This window comes from Chaetodon auriga, chromosome 16 (assembly GCF_051107435.1).
Source record: "Chaetodon auriga isolate fChaAug3 chromosome 16, fChaAug3.hap1, whole genome shotgun sequence".
Lineage (NCBI taxonomy): Eukaryota > Metazoa > Chordata > Actinopteri > Chaetodontiformes > Chaetodontidae > Chaetodon > Chaetodon auriga.
The window spans coordinates 15,788,894-15,809,626 of NC_135089.1; the positions used below are offsets into that span (position 1 = coordinate 15,788,894).

At 43.8% G+C, this 20,733-nt stretch overlaps 2 protein-coding genes across 2 annotated transcripts; both read left to right on the forward strand.

Annotated features, from left to right (window-relative positions):
- Nucleotides 1–630: 630 nt before the first annotated feature.
- slc25a17 (solute carrier family 25 member 17) lies at nt 631–4,829 on the forward strand. Its single transcript, XM_076752746.1, has 9 exons — nt 631–844; nt 1,280–1,340; nt 1,437–1,503; nt 1,809–1,960; nt 2,037–2,153; nt 2,294–2,442; nt 3,371–3,466; nt 3,605–3,690; nt 4,280–4,829. Exons 1-9 carry the CDS (start codon nt 788–790, stop codon nt 4,431–4,433), a joined length of 939 nt encoding a protein of 312 aa, XP_076608861.1. The 5' UTR covers nt 631–787; the 3' UTR covers nt 4,434–4,829.
- A 978-nt stretch (nt 4,830–5,807) lies between these two features.
- On the forward strand, nt 5,808–13,417 carry znf598 (zinc finger protein 598). Its single transcript, XM_076753349.1, has 12 exons — nt 5,808–6,090; nt 7,132–7,244; nt 7,868–7,997; nt 8,924–9,135; nt 9,269–9,486; nt 9,584–9,680; nt 10,094–10,281; nt 10,392–10,461; nt 10,558–11,441; nt 11,940–12,105; nt 12,222–12,369; nt 12,516–13,417. Exons 1-12 carry the CDS (start codon nt 5,917–5,919, stop codon nt 12,888–12,890), a joined length of 2,775 nt encoding a protein of 924 aa, XP_076609464.1. The 5' UTR covers nt 5,808–5,916; the 3' UTR covers nt 12,891–13,417.
- The last annotated feature ends 7,316 nt before the right edge of the window (nt 13,418–20,733 follow it).

Consider the following 20,733-nt stretch of genomic DNA (forward strand, 5'->3'; position numbering starts at 1 on the left):
CAGACAAACATCAAGGGTTGGTGCAGATGTGACAGCTCCTGCCACTGCTTGCTGCATATAATGGAAGGCAGCAACATCATATAGCTCATAATTATTCCAGTGGCACACTGCAATTTTAATCCTGCATTAACGGCTGATGTCCTCGTATTCTGCTGCTGCACGCTGAGACAACCATCATGGGGCTGTGGTTACAGCCTTTTTCCAGTCATTAACAGCCCACTGGTGCTGTTTCTTAGCTTGTCAGGCACATTAGATGGTTCAACAATGAACAGTTTAGCAAATATGTTCTGTTCTATTGTCTACTTTTTCATATTCAGATGTCATAGCAGGCTCTTGTTCTTGCAGAACCGGAGAATGCCCAGTTTCCTCTTTCCAGTTGCACTTGCCACAGCTTTAATTTCACTTCAAATGCTTTCACATTTGAAAACAGAGAGCAGAGAAGCTGGCTGGTGCTTGAGAGCTACAAGGTAATCACTGGGTTTCAAACAATCACTGGGTTTCAAACAATTCAAACTTACCCTTCAATAACACAAAGTTAAAGCATTCATATTAATGCCTTATGTCTGTGAAAGATTAGTTATCGTAATGAGAACTACGTTACCCATAATGCCCTGCTACGTAGAACAAGTCAGTCGTAAGGAAGCGAGGCACCGAGACCTGCCCCAATCATACGTCTGTGCTGAAAGTAGGTAGTATAACTGTGAGGGTAAAGCATCGGTTTATCTTATTATTGTCACTGGTTTTCTTTTAGTGGCGCTAAAGGTCAGAAGGACTAAATAAGTTCAAAATGAGCTCCGCGGTTTTCTCGTATGAGAGTTTGGTTCATGCTGTGTCCGGAGCAGTGGTGAGTTCGCCTTTCTTCCACTATTCATTTTGCTAATTAAGTGTAGACTTACAGTAGCTATAACAGTACAGTTAGTGATCATTCACTGTAGAACTTCACAGAAAACTGCAGCCAAGAGTTAACGTAATGTTTCAGTCCTGATGACTCCACATACCATATAGAAGAAACCAACATTTGTAAACCTTGAAATGATACGAGCAACCTTTCCACTCAGCAGTATCTGGTGTTATATATAACCGACCGAACGAGACGAATTGAATATTGTGTTATGATCATACACAAAATGTAGTATCTTCGTCTTAGTTCGCGTTTTGTGCTGTACGTGCTCATGCCCTTTTAAATTGTTAGATTTGTCAATGGCGTTTGGTGCAAGGCATCTTCCATATGGAAGAGAACGAAAGTACAGCTGTATGCTGACTCTCTTCACTTTCTTAGGGAAGCGTGACTGCGATGACAGTATTCTTCCCTCTTGATACTGCCAGACTGAGGCTTCAAGGTAAGAAACAGTGCTGATGCAGTCTTTTGTATTGTTATTATAATCATTAATCAAATGTACTCATTCAAAACAAGCTGTCTTTTTGTTTGTGTTCAGTGGATGAAAATAGGAAAGCCAGATCAACTCCAGCCATTCTGGCAGAAATTGTCAAAGAGGAAGGACTGTGAGTGAAAAAATGTCATTTGACCAGACTTCATTTAGTTACTTGCCTATAAATTCTTGAGTTAAAGCGTTAGCGTTGTCATCCTGTGTTTACATGCTTACCATACATGTGCACTGCTGTCATAGTATACCCAAAGCAATTTTGAGTATCACACATGCCGGCCAATAAATTCAAACAGTTTGTCTTTAATGATCCTAATGTTTACCCCCACACACGCTCACATCACAAGCACCATATGTCCACTACAGTATTGCAGTAGATGGGCTCTTTAATGTGTTCCTGTGTTTACTGCCCTCCCCCCACAGACTGGCTCCTTACAGAGGTTGGTTCCCGGTCATCTGCAGCCTGTGCTGCTCCAACTTTGTCTACTTCTACTGCTTCCACAGCATCAAGGCTAGCTTGCTGAAGGGAAAGCAGTCATCACACAGCACTGACTTAATCATAGGCATCGCTGCAGGTAAACCTCATAAACTCAGGACAGGAGTGTTTGCTTTGGTTAACGTGTTCATTTGCAGCTGCCTCCTTGTCTCTAGGCGTTGTAAACGTGCTGGTTACCACTCCTCTATGGGTCGTCAACACCAGGCTGAAGCTTCAAGGTTCCAAGTTCCGCAATGCAGACATACGGCCCACCAACTACTCTGGGACTTTGGGTAAATGGTCGTTGTCAGATCATGCTTATATTCACCACACACAGCGGGTGATGTTTAGTGCCATACATGGGATGCTCTTGGGTTATGACCTCTATCTTTTTTTTAAAGTAATGGCTCATTTACTCTTCTGTTTTTTGCAGATGCATTTGTGCAAATCATTCGTGACGAGGGCGTGGGAGCACTGTGGAACGGGACCTTCCCGTCCCTGCTGCTGGTGCTGAACCCCGCCATCCAGTTCATGGTTTACGAAGGACTGAAGAGGCAGCTGAGGAGAGGGGTTCCCAGGGAGGTGAGTGACAGACGGGGAGAGATGAGGGAGGGAAAGATCATTGCTTAAAATCAGAGCAGCATTTTAGAGAAAGGAATGTTGGGTAATAAAGTACAGAATAAAACCTAGCTGATATCGGACTTCTAAACTAATGCTAGGCTCCTCTGCAGAGTTTGGATTTCCAACAAGCGTTCTGACAGAGAGGGTGTTGTTCAGGCAAGTTTTGTGGTCGGCCAGCTAATAGCGAAGAAACTGAACCTCAAGCTCCAGTGAAGTGAAATTAAAAGTGCAACTGGAAAGAGGAGACACTGCATTTTCCCATTATGCAAGAACACAAGAGCCTATGACAACTGAAAATGCTGCTGAGTGTGAAAACTCCTTCAGGCGTGTGAAAAGTAAACGCAAGGAACTGAACATATTTGCTAAATTGTTTAGTCTGGAACAAGCTGATCTGCCTGACAGCCTACAATGCATATTGAAAACGTGTCAAATTGACTTATACTTAATGATAATGAGAAGTAATCAGTAATATTATAGTTACATCATGTTTATACAATAAATGAAAAAACACACATTATGCTCTTACAATGAACCAGTGGAGCAGTAAAGAAGGTAAGCCACTGCAGGTCATCCCATCATCTGGATGAGTAGACACTCGATATGCAGACTCTTGGTAATTGTGTTCACATGATTTCTGGCTTAAGCAGAGGTGAGAGAAGCAGTTTGGCCGAACACGTTTGCCTGATTTCCTAACATGAGCATTTTGACATATTTGTGGAGCAATTGCGGATAAATGTATTAGTTAAAGATAATATGCTGATGGTGAAGGAGGGTAAAGTGTTACTCCACCAAACCGGTTAGTGTGGACATTTGAGCCCATCCAGACTCGTCCACTAATAGTATGAAATTGCCCAAAAATGTGAAAAGGTTTCTTCTTTCTTCCCCCAAGCTGTCATCTGTTGAGGTCTTCATCATCGGCGCTGTTGCCAAAGCCGTGGCCACCATTGTTACGTACCCACTGCAGACGATACAGTCCATTCTCAGGGTAGGTTGCATGTGTCTGCGTCTGCGAGTCTTTGGTTTACACATGTAAAATGTAGATTTGAAAAGATGCTGTAATTACACAGAAGAATTCTTCACTTCGGAGCTTTAAGAGCAAATGTTTGTTTCTGTTTCACTGCAGTTTGGACAGTTCAGCGAGTCAGCAGACAAGTCCAAACTACTGTCCAGTCTAAGGAGTGTCAAGTGTCTGCTGGTCAATAGAGTCAGGTGGGTATACACAAACACACACACACACACACACACACACACACACACACACACACACACAGACTACATATTACTGTTTTCAAATAGTTTTACGGCTCTGTTGAAGTCCTCCTCTTTAGACACAGCACATAATGCAGTGATGAATATTGACTTAGAGCACTTGTAGCTGTTGTATAATGAGGACTTTGTTATAAATTGGGAAAACAAATGGTAAACCATCTTTGGCAGTGTTTAGACTGGCAGCCCAAATCATCAGATTGCTTTTTTCAGGCAACCTGGGTGATAACAAACACCCCAGTTACTCAGAAGACCTAAAGATTAAGCTGCTGTGGAGAAATATGTCAATAAAATCATGAAATCTGAAAGACTTGTAAGTAACTTGGCAAACTATGATGATGATGATTTGGTGAATAGAATATGGATTTTGCTTCGTGAATATTTTTGTTGTATATTTTCTCTGAGTTCATTTCTGTATCATATTTTAGGGCCAGATTCATTCATAAATAAATGTTAACAAGGACTTCTGCTCTTTCACATATTCATATTTGACATTCATCTGCCACGTTTCGACCCTGGTTTCCTTCCATAGGAAGTATGGCATGTTGGGTCTGTTCAAAGGCCTGGAGGCCAAGCTGCTGCAGACGGTGCTGACTGCTGCCCTCATGTTCCTTCTCTATGAGAAGATCGCCAGCTGCACCTTCAGAGTCATGGGACTGAGCAGCAGCCACTACAAGAAACACTAACTAGAGAGACACTTCACAACCATTGACTTCATTAAAGCACTGACTGACCGTATTCATCACTGCTTACAGCCTCCATGATGGAGACTTCCTGGAAATCTGTCACTTTCCTGAAAACAGTGAATCTTTAATGGTGCCCTCATCCTGCAAATGTGATAAAAATAATACTGATTTTGCTACATTGTTCTTCTGTAAATATCGTGATGATGATAAAATGGAAATCCGCACATTCACAGTCATCACATCAGATTACAACTGTTCGTATGGTCTTAAATCTCCTAAAGCAGCTGAAGTCACTTTAACATGTAGCCGTTTGACTCAGCTCTACAGAGAGTTGTTGTTAGGGAATGAACTGATGTCCCGCTGAAATGATTAAATGGATGTTTTCATTTTCACTTACTGCTTGTGTTGTTGTAACTTGCTAAGAGCCTAACCAGAGCAGGTGATCTCCAGGTTGCAGAAATGGGGATCTAATGATAAACAGTTCCTCTGTGCAGATCCAGACGGAAGACAGTTGCGGCTGATCCGCTATACAAATCTGTATGAGGAAACCTGTTTTTCTTCCTGTTGAAACAGCAGAGCCACAGTCTGTTTACAGACTCCAGGGTCCGCTCACAGTTATTCACTGGTATCAGGACGTCACCAGGCTCTGGGCAGAAACAAGAAAGTCATAATAGAAAGTAATGTGAGTTTCATTTGAATTGAAATGAAACCAAATGATTCTGCCTGAGCCTGAGCTTCCACAGTGTGCTGTCTGGCCTTCACACAGGAACCCTTTGGTCCACATAGGACACGTTAGCATTCGTGGTAATGACGACCCACAGCTTAAAACCCAGTTTAGTATAAACTTCACACACTTTAAAATAATTACCTCAGGATAACTCTGATGATGTCATCAGGTCTATCTTGAGTTAGACTCAGCTGAAACTTCAAGTACAAGTATCAGGAATTTAAAATAATTAATATTTTAAATAATTTCTAAAATTAATGAAAAATACATATTATTAAATGTTGTAATCTAATTAGCGGACTTACATTAAAATATTATCTCGTATTAAGTGCCCTCATCTCCCAATCGTGGTATAATTGCAACTCCCATCATGAAAACAGAGAAAATACTGGTGTGTACGTTAAACTAGGACTTTGAGGCACGTGTTAATATTGCCAAAGTGCAGTACCTCCTATCAGCATCATCTCAGACCATAGGCTCAGACCGGTGTCACACACACACGCACACACATACAGACACCATGGGACACACGTGGACTGGTCATGATCGCCTGCGCAGATAGACACATGTGCGATGGGTGTCAGCAGCCCTTCGCCGGAGGGAGCTCGTCCATCCACATAGTTTACAAATCAGGGGCACGGCAGTTACGAGACGCGGCAGCAGCTCAGACTTTCAGAATTACGTAAGCACTTCAGCGGCTGTGACTCTCCCTTAACAACAAATAGTGTTAAAGTTGATTTGTGCCTTTTCGCCACAATGGATTCGTCAATCACAAAAGAAGCTGAGAAGCACTGCGTCCTGTGCTGCCAAGAAGTCGACATCTTCGCCTTAGGAAAATGCGACCACCCGGTTTGTTACCGCTGCTCCACCAAAATGAGGGTGCTGTGCGACCAGAAGTACTGCGCCGTCTGCCGGGAGGAGCTCGACAAGGTGCGCGCTCCTTCGCTACTCTGGCTCGGGGATGACGCCTGGTGGTGCTAGCTAGGCCGCAGCGTTCTGGTAGTGTTACTGGAGAAAAAACAGCAGATATTTGTACGAGAAAATGTTAGCCGGATTCATGGTAAATGAAAAACATTGGTAAATAAGGCAGAGCAGCCAGCGGCGTCTACCAGCTGCTCACACTACTTTTTTTTCTCGCTGTCATTAGCTTAGCTATGTTAGCTCACGCTACCATTAGCAAGTCTGTCAGTATAGGTTAGCTAGTTAGCTGGACCTCAAGTCAGGAAGAGTTAGCTAACAGGTTGGCCTCCGCAAGTGAGCAGTTGACAGTGTGCTGGTCCAACAAGCCTGATCCTCTTTACTTAATGTGACAGTGAATCTGTGCTTCAGTGCAGTGTCAGTGCATTCAAGCTAGCAGAACATGTCAGCTGCCATTGGTCAAACAAACCAGCGTGAGTACGTTTAAATGGGTCGGCGGTGGTGGGTAGCTTGCTATTTTTTATTTCCTGGCTGCCTTTTCATGGTAATTCGCATGTCTGTCAGTCACCGTTTCCTCGTGGAAGTCTTTCCTCTCAGCTAGCTAGCTAAATGGACTTCAGCCAGCTTGTCAACTCAGCTAGACAGAGTGTGATAGCAATAAAGGCCTAGCACTTCATTCAAAAGTAACGCTACCTGTCAGCTGGAATATAGATATTGTGAAACGTGATCTGTTAATTATTAACACATATTACAAATTGTTGTTGCTGGGGACAAAACTACATAACCCTCTGTACTGTCTGTGTTTTGTAAGGTGAATGCATTCCTATAATTCCATAGGGTGCCTCTCACATTACAAGATCCTTGTACTTCTCTTAAAACGTTGCTCAGTTTTACCAAACTCTTCAGCAGGGGCTCCTGCCTCAGATTGTAAACCCTGTAAAGCCTTTTAAACTGTGAACGATGAGCCTTTTATCCCTCCACTTTCCCCTAATTGTGTGTGTGGCATGAAGTGATCAGCAGTTCTTGCGATCTGATCTGTCGTGTTGTTCTCAGGTGGTGTTTGTGAAAAAACTGGAGGCCTTCTCGTGTCTACCCTACGAGCAGTTCCCCTGTGAGAGGAAGCATGATATCTATTTCAGTGACGAGAAGATCTATGCCCAGTACAGGTACCGCCCTGCTCTATTATCTATTCTTTATCATTGTGTGCAACTGTTTCTGTTAATTTTGTGCTGCCAGACCCTCAATTAAGTAGTTGTAATCAGGGTAAGGGATTAAGAGAAACCTGGTTGACATGACTACATTTGTGGTTTAAAAACAGCACAACCAACAACCTTATTTCATGGCACTTACTCGTGTGACATGTGTATGTGCATGGCGAAATTCAGACAGGTGAAGTATTGCCATGGCAGTGCAGACAGAAGATTGTTTACAGATCGTTACTCAGGAGCAGGGCATCTTTGTGTCCAAAATAATTAAACCTAAATGATTAAAATCTACATATCTACACACAGAAAGAAAAAACATTGTGTTTCCCCCACTACAGAGCCAATAGAGACCAGTATAATCTTCTAACTGGCAAAGTATACATGCCTGTTTATGTCTCCCACTTTTCAAAGTGGTAAAGTCAATGTGTGTCAACCAAAGTATGCAATCAGTGAGTTTATGTTTTATGTATAACAGCCAGCTACAGATGCAATCTCATCTGGTTTGGTTTTAATCCTGCCCGTAGTTTCTGATTGTGTGTTTGCTGAACACTGATTGAATTTTCTGTGTGTGACTGTTTTATCAGGCGTCTGCTGTTGCCAGAGTGTCTCCGCTGTTCAGAGCCTAAAGTCTTCTCAAAGTTTGAGGAGCTGGAGCACCACATGAGGAAGCAGCACGAGCTCTTCTGTTGCAAGCTCTGCACAAAGCATCTCAAGGTACACTGACCCCAAACCAACCCATCTGGGGACCTGTCAGTCATAGGTCACAGAGACACAGTCCGCACTTGTAGAACAAGCGGTCTGGACAGTTTTAACATACTGGTCAGACTGGATATACTTGAGTAGGTAGACCTACAGAATTGATTTCTGCCAGTATGAAAATGTCAATATTACACATATGGTTATAGATCATGTGATGGCCAGTAAGAGCTGTGGTGAAATGTCATGGCTGGGACCCTAAAACACCTTTGGGGATCTAACTTTAGCCCAAATAAAAATTATTGTTCTTATAATGTCAAATTGAAAACACTGTGGCACTCATGGTCAGAAAATGCAGTTTACTTGTTGCACCACCCGAGGGCACCAAAGCATTATCCCTGACCATGGTGCTTGACCATAAACTGCACCTGGACTTGATCACAAAAGGTCTTGCACAGTATGATGCCATTTTCAGTTAAATTAGACACAGCATGAATTAGCACGTAACAAATGTTGACAATCTTGTTATTGATTGAAAGAGAAACCATATCATTGTCACGCTTACTATGAACACCTGAAACGCCTTTGGTGCAAAGTGTCGACATTTTTAAGTTGACATTTCAGTCAATATGGATCTATCTAATAGTTCGCGGCACCAGCTATTTTGCAGCTATTTATTGTTCTCTTTGCAGTGTGAGCTACACTCTGTATTTTATTGATGGACACTTATATTTATGCCCTATTAAACTGCAACACTGTCTTGGCCCTCCATACATGGAACAGGAGTAGGAATTACTTACTTTCATCTTGAACTATTGTCAATAATGCGCACATACTGAAGTAAACCAGGTGGAACGTGTCCAAAGGATAGATTCCAGCAGACCAAGATCACAGTGCAGTCAGAGATCTGCACTTTAAACTTCACTCTCTCTCTCTCCCACCAGATCTTCTCACACGAGCGCAAGTGGTACAACCGTAAGGAACTCGCACGCCACCGAGCACATGGAGACCCGGACGACACCAGCCACAGAGGACACCCGCTCTGCAAGTTCTGCGATGACCGTTACCTTGATAATGATGAGCTGCTTAAACACTTGCGCAGGGACCATTACTTCTGCCATTTCTGTGATGCAGACGGTTCCCAGGAGTACTACAGGTGCGTAGAACTATTTCAGATGCGGAAACCACATATAGCTATTAATCCGCCTTTGAAAGGGGATTGTGGTGGCTCAGTAGGTCAAGCTTGTGGTTTAATTTTTTTTTTTTATTTCTTACCCTGCTACCAACAGCGATTATCAGTACCTGAGCGAGCACTTCAGAGAGAGTCACTATCTGTGTGAGGAAGGCCACTGTGCCACAGAACAGTTCACCCATGCATTCCGCTCTGAGATCGACTACAAGGCCCACAAGGCCGCAGCACACAGCAAGAACCGGGCAGAGGCTCGCCAGAATCGTCACATCGACCTACAGTTCAACTACGCCCCGAGACAACAGAGGAGAAATGAAAGTTAGTGAGGATGTTATTGTTCTGTGTGTGTGCGTGGGACCGGTAACTGTGGTTTGAAGGCAGTGAATGTGAATGAAACGTTTGTGTGTGTTCTTAGGTATGGTGACAGGGGAGGACTATGAGGAGGTGCGTCACAGTCGAGGAGGAAGAGGAGGGAGGCCTCAGGGGGGACAGAAGAGCTGGAGGTACTCCCGGTAAGTCTAAATTAGCAGTGCGGCGTTGATTGGATGACATGGAGAAACTTTGGAGGATAGATGTGAATGTTGTCATGAGCCTGACGACCGGACTGCAGACCCAGTGTCATTTAAGAGGAGTGAGCATGGAAAATATTTAATGAATGATGCATGACGTCACAGTCAAGCATCCCACAACCTTCTACTGTCACTGCGTGCGTGTGTGTGTGTGCGTGTGCGTGTGAGTGAGTGACATTCCTTTCTGTGTAATTTCTGTATTGATATGGAGCACTTGGCAGTTTCTCCAGTGCTTTTTGTGGTCAAACCATCCAAAATGTGGTAGCTGTTGCAGTCAGATTGGTGCATTTTTGGTTTGGTTGGTTTGGTTTCTTCTTGCTTTTTGAGTATATTTGAATGTGTGCTTGTCCACACAGAGAGGAAGAGGACAGGGAGGTGGCAGCTGCCATGAGGGCGTCCATGGCAATGCGTAGACAGGAGGAGAGAGGAGCGGTGCAGGAGAGGAGTGCTCCCAAACACTGCCGAGAGGAGAGGACGGAGAGAACAGAACCAGAAGAGCCCAGAAACAGGGCCGGACACGTCAAACCAACAAGCAAACCTCCAGGTGAAGAAGGAAAATGTTAAACATATACTTAGCAGTTCATGCTTATGTTCTGTAACAGCTGATAGAAGTCACTTGCTGTGCTGACGTATTTCCTGCCTCCTCTTTAACAGTGAGAACAATGAAGAGCACTAATCCAGAAGATGACTTCCCAGCTTTAGGGGCCACAGCTGCCACATCCATGTAACCTTTGGCACACAGTACAAACTGAAATCCTCTACACACACCTTGTTGTGTTGAAACGTTCCATTTATGTTGTTATTGTTGTGTGTTTTGCAGTGTAAAGCCAGCTCCTGTGGCGGTAGCAGCAGCCCCCGCGGCTTTAAAGGAAGACGACTTCCCCAGCCTTTCAACGGTTGCTGTCACATCGCCTATGACCCCAGCTTACTCTGCTCAACCTAAGAAGACTTCCTCTTTCCAAGAGGAGGATTTCCCTGCTCTTGTGTCCAAAATCCGGCCCCTCAAAACTACAGCTGGCAGCCGCTCTGCCTGGTCCAACCATACTGCCGTAGCAAAACCCAACGCTCATCCCCCTCCTTCCTCCAGACCTTCCCCTCCGCTCCCATCTTCATCCTCCGGTCCTCAGCTCCTCTCCTCGTCAACCTCTTCATCTTCACGCAGGAGAAAGAAAATGGGAGAGAATGGGAAAGCGACATTTACCCGGTCCCCTCCGTCTTCTGATGATGAGAGCGGAGGACTGACACAGCAGGAGTTCCGCTCGGTGCCCACCATGTTGGATATCTCCTCTCTGCTCACTGTTAAAGGAGGCAACAGCAGACCCCCTGCTGTGACCTCCAACCCTCCAAACCCGACCCCCAGCTCCGATCCTCCCACCTCAAAAGCCAGCAAGAAGAAAAAGCAGCAGAAGAACACGGCCGCTCCCTCTACATCTGTGTGTTCAGTGTCGGGGATGACGCAAACTGTAAGCGCAGTCTCGGTGGAAACGGCAGCACAGAAGGAGAACGTCCCTGAGAAAACTCGGAACAAACCCCTCTCTGGTGCTGGGACAGCGGCACTGACCAGTGGATTGGCAAATGGCCACCCTGAGAAATCTCCACCCACTATTAAGGAGGCAGTCGTGGTAGCACCTCATCCCCACACACACCCCCCACCTGAGCAGGAGGAAGAGTTTCCCGCTCTCATGACCAAGAACCCACCGCCAGGTACAGCACTCCACGATGACATCATTCAGCATCTTCTAACTTATATTTTCTTGTGTGTACCGTGATTAAACGTTTACGGGGGGGGTATGACTTGTTCTTGGAAGCTGACTGTGCACCTGCTGTAATGGCTGATAGGTACTGTCTCCAAAAAAAAACGTCAGGCAGACTTTCTGGAAGTGCATTGGAAATGCTCCAACGTACCTCTGAAAATGCAAAGTCAGTTTCCATAACAGGTTTTGATCGCTAATTTCACTTCCTGTCTGTGTGGCAGTTTTCAAAGTTATTGTTTTGTCAATATTAAGGCCTAAAGAGGTCTGTGTTGGCTGAATTTACAGCTGTCACTCTCAGCTGTATTGATTGCCACCTCAAATTAACTCCTGTGTTTTGTCTTGTTGCCCAAATTTGGCTTTTTGTCTTAATTTACCTGAGACGTCATATCCATTTTTGGGGTTCATCCTGTCGCAGTCGAAGTAGCAGCTGACAGTATTTATCTCTTAGGCTTCAAGAGCTCCTTCCCAATGAAGGCCTCCGCTCCTGCTCCTTCCTCCACTATGCCCACACCTCCACCCGGCCTGGGATTCTCAGCCACTAAACCTCCACCAGGATTTACCGGGATCCCCCTCAACAGCAATGTGGTGGAGCCTGCTCCCTCTGCAGTCAACCTGTGAGACAGTTTCCCTTGTTTTGTATGATCTCCTTTGGATTTATTGATGTTGGCCACATCAGGTACTAAGTGGTTTTTTTTAAAATTATTATTACTATTTTTTTTTTAATTCCCAGGCCCCCCAAGGTGTCAAGCAGTGGTTACCTGGTGCCAGACGACTTCCACCAGAGGAACCTAGAGCTGATCCAGTCAATTAGAAAGTACCTCCACAACGATGAGTCACAGTTCAATGAGTTCAAAAACTATTCTGCACAGTTCAGACAGGTACTCACCACATAATAATCAAAGCTGTGGTCCTGAGAATTTTTGCATTCCCATCATTAATCAACAAGTAAATAGTTATGTGTTGAAGGCTTGAAGGCTGCCTCACTCTGCTCGTCTGTCTCCTGACCCCCTCTCTTCGTTCCCAGGGTGTGATATCAGCAGCCCTGTACCACCGCAGCTGTAAGGACCTGCTCGGAGAGGATTTTAACCGCATCTTCAACGAGCTGTTGGTGCTTCTGCCGGACACTGGCAAGCAGCAGGAGCTCCTGACTGCCCACGGAGACTGTAAGGCGATGGAGAAGCAGTCAGGCGCTGGAGGAGGAAAGAAAAACAAGAACAAGAAGAACGCCTGGCAGACGCCAACCACAGTGGTTAATGCAGCAGCTGAGATGGACTGCCAGGTGTGTCCCACTTGCAGACAGGTACTGGCCCCCAAAGACTTCAACTCCCACAAGACCCTGCACATCAGGGAGAGCGAGGAGTTCCCTTCCTTGCAGTCAATTAGCCGCATCATCACCTAGCCCCTTCTCCTGCTCCGTTTCCATCGTCGGGCACATTTTCAGTCGCCCCCGCAGCCCCATCAAAGTCCTGCAGCAGCCAGCCTGTTTCCTGTGAGACCACGTCCCAGTGGAGTCTGGGGCTGACACCTCATAGGGATTTGGAATTGAAGTTGGTTTATGGTGTTTTTACATTCTGCGGGATTTATGTGTGTGCGAACGGTTTCACAGTTCACACACACACATTTCAACTCCACTTCCACCGACCTCCTCTGAGGACATCTCCAGCTGGCACCGGCAACGTCTAGCCACAGCCGTCAGTTTATTTAATGAAAGAATAGAGACAAGCTGAGGCTTTGCTTGGATGCAGTGCTCCCGAATACAAAAAAATGTATTGATTTGCATTTTTTTTTTTACTTTGCTTTGTGTTTTCACTTTAACAGAAGATGACAAAATGTATTTTGTTAACATCACAGTTGATGAAATATGTATGATTCCCCAGTGGGGCTGCTTGGTTAAATAATATAATAAACACAACATGTTTGGTTCAACTATTCAGCACCATATTTATTTAAGTTACACATTACTTTTAACTATTTGTTGCTTCATGCAGAAGCAGCCGGTTCAGTGTTGTGAGTGAATGAATTGCCAGAGTGACCGAAAGAGCTGCTTCAGCAGTTAGAACAAATTCTGGGTCACATTTGTTTTTGTTTTTTTAATTCCTTTAACATCACTGACTCTTAGGTTTGGTTGATTTGGTGATTGATGAATTGGTTAATCAGTGCCATGATGTGAAACAGGTTACATCCACTACACAGTGTGTTCATCTTCTCTCTCAGGACCCTCAGCTTGCACCGCTGCCCACCCGGGTGTGCGGCCGTCTTGTGTTTGTGTGTGTGTGTATGTGTCTGAATGAGTTTGTCTATACATCATGCAGCAGCTTACTCTTTTTTTTTTTTTTTTCTGGCTTCAATAAAGCTGTTTTCTGTCAGCACTCTTTAAGTTTCTGTATCTTTGTTAGAGGTATGTGAGAGAGAAATGAGTGGTAATGGGCTTCGACATTTATAGATGGTCGGATGCTTTTAAGCGTCCTTTACTTTCTGCATAATGAGATGTACTTTCCAAATAAAACAACACAAACTGTGCGTCTTTATAATCAGCTGCTGGTAAAGTATATAAGCTATAGGTCATGTATTATGAAGTGTATGTAGAAACACTAGTTGTTTTTTTTTTGCATTCAAACTTTTAATAATCTGCTGAACTTGTTACTTTTTCACTTATTTCTGATCTATTACCTACTGAAAAGTAATCCAGAAGTAATATTTTACTCATTTTTGGCAGATAGCTGGGATCATGACTCCACACAGGTGACTGTAACGCATTCAGCCTGAAGTGATATTCTCAAATCCAGTCGTTGAATCGAATTTAATCCTGCAATAACTGAATTTTCTTTTTCTTTTGTGGCGTTGTGAACAGCTGCGAAGACAACTTTGATGTATCATCATCGATAAAGGTGAACTTGTCAGCAAACTGTTGCTTATTTGCAGCTACGGAGCAGCGTGATGGTTCATTTGGAGTCGAGCTTCTGACCTCCTGATGAATGTAAGTCCAATATTCAGTCTTCTTTTTAGCTCTGTGTTTGGTTTCTACCAACTGTGTCTGTCTCTTTAGCTGTAAAATGCGCTACTGTATTCACCAGGTAGTTGGTAACCATCTACAATGGGCTTATTTGGCTTTTTCACTGAAAAAGGTCAAAAACCACACTATTAGAGTGTTTAGAGTGAACCAAAACCGTAAAGTTGCCGCTGGACAACTTAACAATGAGCTGAAAGATATGCTTATAAGCTCAGTTAAGACAATACAAATGTTTACACATTGAAGTCAGGGACAGAAACAGGCAGTCCAAAACATGTTTTCTTTTTTATTGGAGTGACAGTCAGACTGCAGTCGAGAGACATTCAGGTAATAGACAGTGACACACATCTCTGTACACAGCATTTTTACACTGAAGAGGTCAAACACCTTCAGAACAGGAAGAAACAGCTCAGAAGAAACATGTTAAAGGGGTAGCACGCTACAGAATCAGTGTTTGTTCAATCAATCGACTCGTTTGTTGGTCGATGGGGGTTCAATTTTTAATAGCAATATTATGGGGGGAGATATTGTAACATCCATGCAACGTTGTATACTGGAAAACCACACAACTGATGGCGCCAGCGTCACTCCATATCGTCAACTTTTATTATCTCAGTCCAACAAAACGACAGCATGATCACATATAAGTTTGATTTGGGTGCTGACAGCCCCTTTAAGAGTGGTCAAACAAAGTATTTCCAACAAAGAGTGCATTCTAGTTAATAAATAATCAGTATTAATATTCTTTTTTTTATTTTCAGTAGTACAGGACAAACCAGACCCTAGACAGAATCACACACAGGTTCCATTGACTTCAATAACTTACTGAATTTTACAATCAACCAATACCACGGCAGTGTACATGGGCCAGAGCACAAAACAGAGAGAATGTATTGTATTATTATTTTATCTACCACACTGATTGAAGAAGAGACTGAAGCACTGAGAACAATAATACAACCTGACCGGACAGGACCCCAAACTACCTAACGGTACCCCAACAGTACCTAATACCACCATCAATACCCCGGTCTCACCTCACCACAGTTAATAAGTTACTAGCAGCCCACAACTACGCAAGATTTAAAGAACTATACTGGCAGTTTTTCATATTTTACCATATTTGATCATACTGAGATTCTTTGATTCTCCAAAACATGCTGTAAGATTTTTAATTGATTTCCATTGGGACTTAAAACAAACTTTAGTTGTTTGAGTCCAACATGAATTCGGCATGTGAATGGCAGACTCCGCCATCGACGATGCCAGGGACTACATAGAGAGACAATTGCATAATGTAAATACACTAAATGAGCATAAATACTATCAAAAATAGGGCTTGATTACATGAAAATCTTAAAGAGTCTAACTTTAATATTCAGTTTAATTGTTGTGGAGAGTCAGTGCGTCTGTGAGCACAGAGCAGGAACCTTTTTGAACTTCACACTAATCATTGCATTACCAAGATGTTGTCAGACAGCCAAACCTGAAAGACACTCAACAAGCATCAGGCCAATTCATGTCCTGCGTCTCTGCAAGCTGATATTCATATCACAGCAGATTGAACTACTACCAATAGATGTTTCACAGATTAATGAATCGAGTGCTTCAAGACAACTTGTAGGTTACAGGCTGCGACATGAAAACCACAAAGTATGGTCCTTTAACTGCCCCCCCCCCCCAAAAGGTAATACTCAGCACCCAGCAGTGTTGCACCCTTTCCTGAACTAAAATCCTGAAAGGGAAATATTACTGTGTTATCCCTCATTTTATAATATACAACATGGCCACTTAATGCACTCACTGACAGACAGTGTGGGGTAGTAAATGTAAAAAAAAAAAAAAAAAAAAAAAAAAAAAAAAAAAGCTCACAGATAAATCTTAAACTGAGCGATCTCGGCTCTGTTTTACAAGACTACATTGAAATGATTGTTATCCTTTTTTCATGCTGGAGCTTTCCATTTGTCTTGAGCCTGTCTTCAGAATGAGGGCTTATTTCTTTCCAGCCACACCGGGTGTAACTCAAGGCCCTCGACACTGGGGCCACATTTTAACTACAGTAAAGAAAATGTGAGTTACAGTCAGCACTGTGGTACATTTTCACCCTGGAGCTTTGAAATATGTACACACTCATGCTTGTGTGTGTGTGTGTGTGTGTGTGTGTGTGTGTGTATGTGACCAACAAGATCATGAGGTTGAAATAACAGCAGTGAAGAAACAAAGAGTTGTTTGAGTGGATGCTCACAATCCTGACAGTAAACTGTGATTGACACTACAAGGAATCCTGTCAGCTGCACTGGTGGCTGGCGAATCTCACTTTGTTAAACATCTTGGAGTCAACTGAATAATTAAATAGTATTAAATATATAATGACTTCTATATAACAGTTTCATGCATTACTATCATGATCACTTTTAAAACTGCGAGCCCTGGCCCTGCTGCTGCAGTGCCTTCTTTGGTCTGCAGGGGGCCCTGTTGACACAGGATTAGTTGGAATAGCAGGCAAGGCGTTCTACAGGTCAATTCTACCGCTCTAACATGACGTTTTATATTTGGCTCTGTTCATAAAGAAAAGAAAGTTTCGTATTTTGTAATTCAAATATCTTCCCGGGGACACTGATTATATATTTCGTTCTGGGGACGTGACTCCATGGTGGAACACACTTGTGATTTCCTCCTCTGCGCTAAAACTTTGACAAACACATGTTCCAGAAAATAACTTTTCTGCACCACAAACTGTAATTAACTGCACACATTCAGACATTTTCACACAAACAGACCCACACGTCTCTCATGCATGCTAACACACGTGCGCTCTCACACTCACACACACACACACACACACACAGAGCAAAACTACAGATTCGCTGATGGTGAGTGTACGTGAACCACGACACAGACACTGCTACACACTGACATGGTTGGCATGGTTACTATTTACATCAGGGCCCTGACTGAGCCACATCCACCCAAACCTGTGCCTGTCACCATGGCCCCACTCACTCAGTTGGACTGCAGGATCAGTGAACTAGCCAGCGAGTGACCTGACCTCCCTCAGTGAATAAAACCTGTTGCCCTCCTGCTGTGTCATTATGTAAAATCCTGTAGACATTAACAACATGGTAGTTACGTGGTAATCAGAAGACAGCAATAAGAACACAGGGCAGTTTGGCAGCTTCTAAAACGTAAACATAATCAGACCTGACTTATCCAGAATATCCCCAGTCGTCCCGATTTATACACACAACAAACATACACTCAGCATAGGACACTGTCTCAAATAACACACTCTATACATTCCCTGGTACCATGGATGGATTATGGGACAATGGGGCCCTGGGCACAGACATGTGAAAGGCCTCCCACCCCTCCTAGATGGAAGCAAGACCCCAGACAACTGCAAGTAATGTCTATATCTCTTTATGGTCATTTTGAACCTCTTTGTAGTTTTTTAGCATCTACCTGTAGTTGTTTTATGTCTCTTTTTGGTTGATTTGTGTCACTTTGCGGTCATTTTGTGTCCTTTTGTAGTTATTTTGGGTCTCTTTGTAGTCATTTACTGTGTCTTTGTAGTCATTTTATGTCTCTTTTAAGATTAGATAATCCTTTATTAATCCCACAGTGGGGACTTATGCAGTTTTAAAGCAGCAAAGGGGATAATGCAATAACAAAAAGCAAGTAAAAATGCAAGAAATGATAACAAGTAAACAATATAATAAGTAAAATGGACAGTTGTTGAATTTACATTACTGCACATAGGCAAATATTGACATTGCCTGGTTTAGGATACACTGATGTTACATGAGTGACTGTGTCAGTTTTGGTGTGTGTGGTGTACTGGGAGCAGGAAGGACCTGGAATCTCTCCTTCACACACTGTGGGTGAAGCAGCCTGTCGCTGAAGGAGCTGCCCAGTGTTGTGACTGTACTGCATGGACTGGGTCATATTCTCTATCAAGGCTGATACTTTAGCCATCATCTTCCTTTCTCCTACCATCTGCACTGAGTTGAGGGGGCATCTCAGGACAGAGCAGACCTTCTTAACCAGTCTGTTAAGTTTCTTCCTGTCAGCAGTCCAGATGCCACTTCCCCAGCAGACCACTCCATAGAGGATGGCTGGTGCCACCACAGAATCAATAAATGTCTTCAGGAGTGCCCCCTGCACTCCAACTCCACCTGAGTCTCCTCAGCAGATACAGTCTGCTCTGACCTTTCTTATATAATGCATTCGTCTTGTCATTCTAGTCCAGTTTATTTTTTAGGTTAACATCCAGATACATCCACCTCAGTGTCTGTTCCCTGGATGTTCACTCGGGTAGGAAGAGTGTTTACACCTGTTGAAGTCCACCGCCAGCTCTTTGGTTTTCCCTGCATTGATCTGGAGGCAGTTCCACCGGCACCAATCCACAACCCCCTGGGTCAGTTCTCTCTGGTCTGTGTCAACCTCATCTGTGATGAAGCCGACGATCGCAGAATCGCAGGTGCTAGTTAGCTGATTTGTGCGTGAAGTCTGGAGTGTAGAGGGTGAAGCAGAAGGAAGCCACAACTGTTCCCTGTGGGACCCCTGTGCTGCAGACAACCATGTTGGACTGACAGTTCTGCTTCCTTATATACTTAAGAAGTGGTCCACCCCGTGCTCTCTACGTTCTCCTTCAGAACAGCGTGGGCTGTGTGGTGTTAAAGGCACTGGAGAAATCAAAGAGTGTGATTCTCACAGTGCTCTCAGCCTTTTCTAGGTGAAAGAGGGATCTATGTAGGCGGCAGATGACAGTGTCATCCACCCCAATGCCACGTTGTTAGGCGAGCCGTAGCAGGTCCATTGATGGCCTCACCAGAGGGCAGATGTGGACAAGAACCAGCCTCTGCAGGATCTTAATCAGATGTGATGTCAGCGCCATAGGCCTGTAGCTGTTGAGGTCCTTAGAGTGTAGGCGATCGAGGTCGCACAGGGAGGAACTGACAGGGGGAATAGCAGATGACATAGTTAGAGTTCAGATCATTCACCCACTTTTGGTCCCCCACAGGCTGGGAGTCAGGTTCCTTGTAGCCATAGATGGTTTTAAGGCCCCTCCAGACTCGACTCGCTCTGCTCAGACTGATACTGATACTCTTCCTCCTGTAGTTATTTTATCCCTCCCAGATCCTCCTCCTCAGCTGCCTCTGCACATTCTTGAGCTCCTCCTTATTTCCTGATCAAAGGATTCATTTATTTTTTCCTCGAGGAAAGCCTTTATGTCAGGAGTAATCCAGGGTTTGTTTTTGGAATAACACCTTACGGTCCTAGTGGGTACAGCATTCTTCATGCAGAAGTTGATATTGTCCATTGTACAGTGTGTGAAACTTTCAGTGTCCTCCCCATAAGCATCACAAAGTACTTCCCACACAGTTGCAGCCCTTCAAAGCCTCGTCAGCCCTGTTGGACCATCTTTTCACTGTGCGGGTAGACCATGAGTGCTATCAGCTGATCCGTGGGGCCATGGCTGTGCTCAGGATCCCTGGATGCAATTATAAACAATGTAAAAAGCAGTAGAGAGACCAACGCAAGCTCAATGACTTTAGTGTCCATAGTACATGGACAAGTCAAAAAGTATGTACAAACAAAGTTAAGAAATGAGTGAATGAGATCTGCTGCAACGGGCTGCCATTCATGCAGCAGCATCTTGAAAGTTTTAGTTTTGTGTGTGTTCGTAGTCATTTTGTGCCTCGTTATAGTTATTTATGTCTTCTAACTGTTTGCCGTCTCTGTAGTCGTTGTCTCTTTGTAGTTGTTTTATGTGTCTTTGTAGTCATTTTGTTTATCTGTGCAGATAGTTTTGCATCACTTTGTTGTCTTTTTGTGTCTGTTTGTAACTGTTTTGTCTCTTTGGAGTCATTTTGCTCATTTTTGTACCGACCGGATTGAACAAGAAATGCTAAAACTCACTTCAAACAGAAGCTCTGGCCCAGCGGCCCCCTTACCCGTTTGGCCTGTGCCCTGTAGTCCCATTCAATAATCCATCCATGCTGGCACAGAAACATAACTTAAGAGTGAAAAGACTTAAGAGTGACCAACCTGGGAAAACTCACGCTTATGTACACAAATGAATGAGAATCATACAGATTCTGCGATCCTGACAATGCACTCAGGGGACATTTTGCATTGTGACAGTGTTTTTCTTTACAGTGTGTTAAAATTATGATTCCACTACACGAAAGAAGGCAATGAGTACTTGAAAAGATGATATAAAAACATC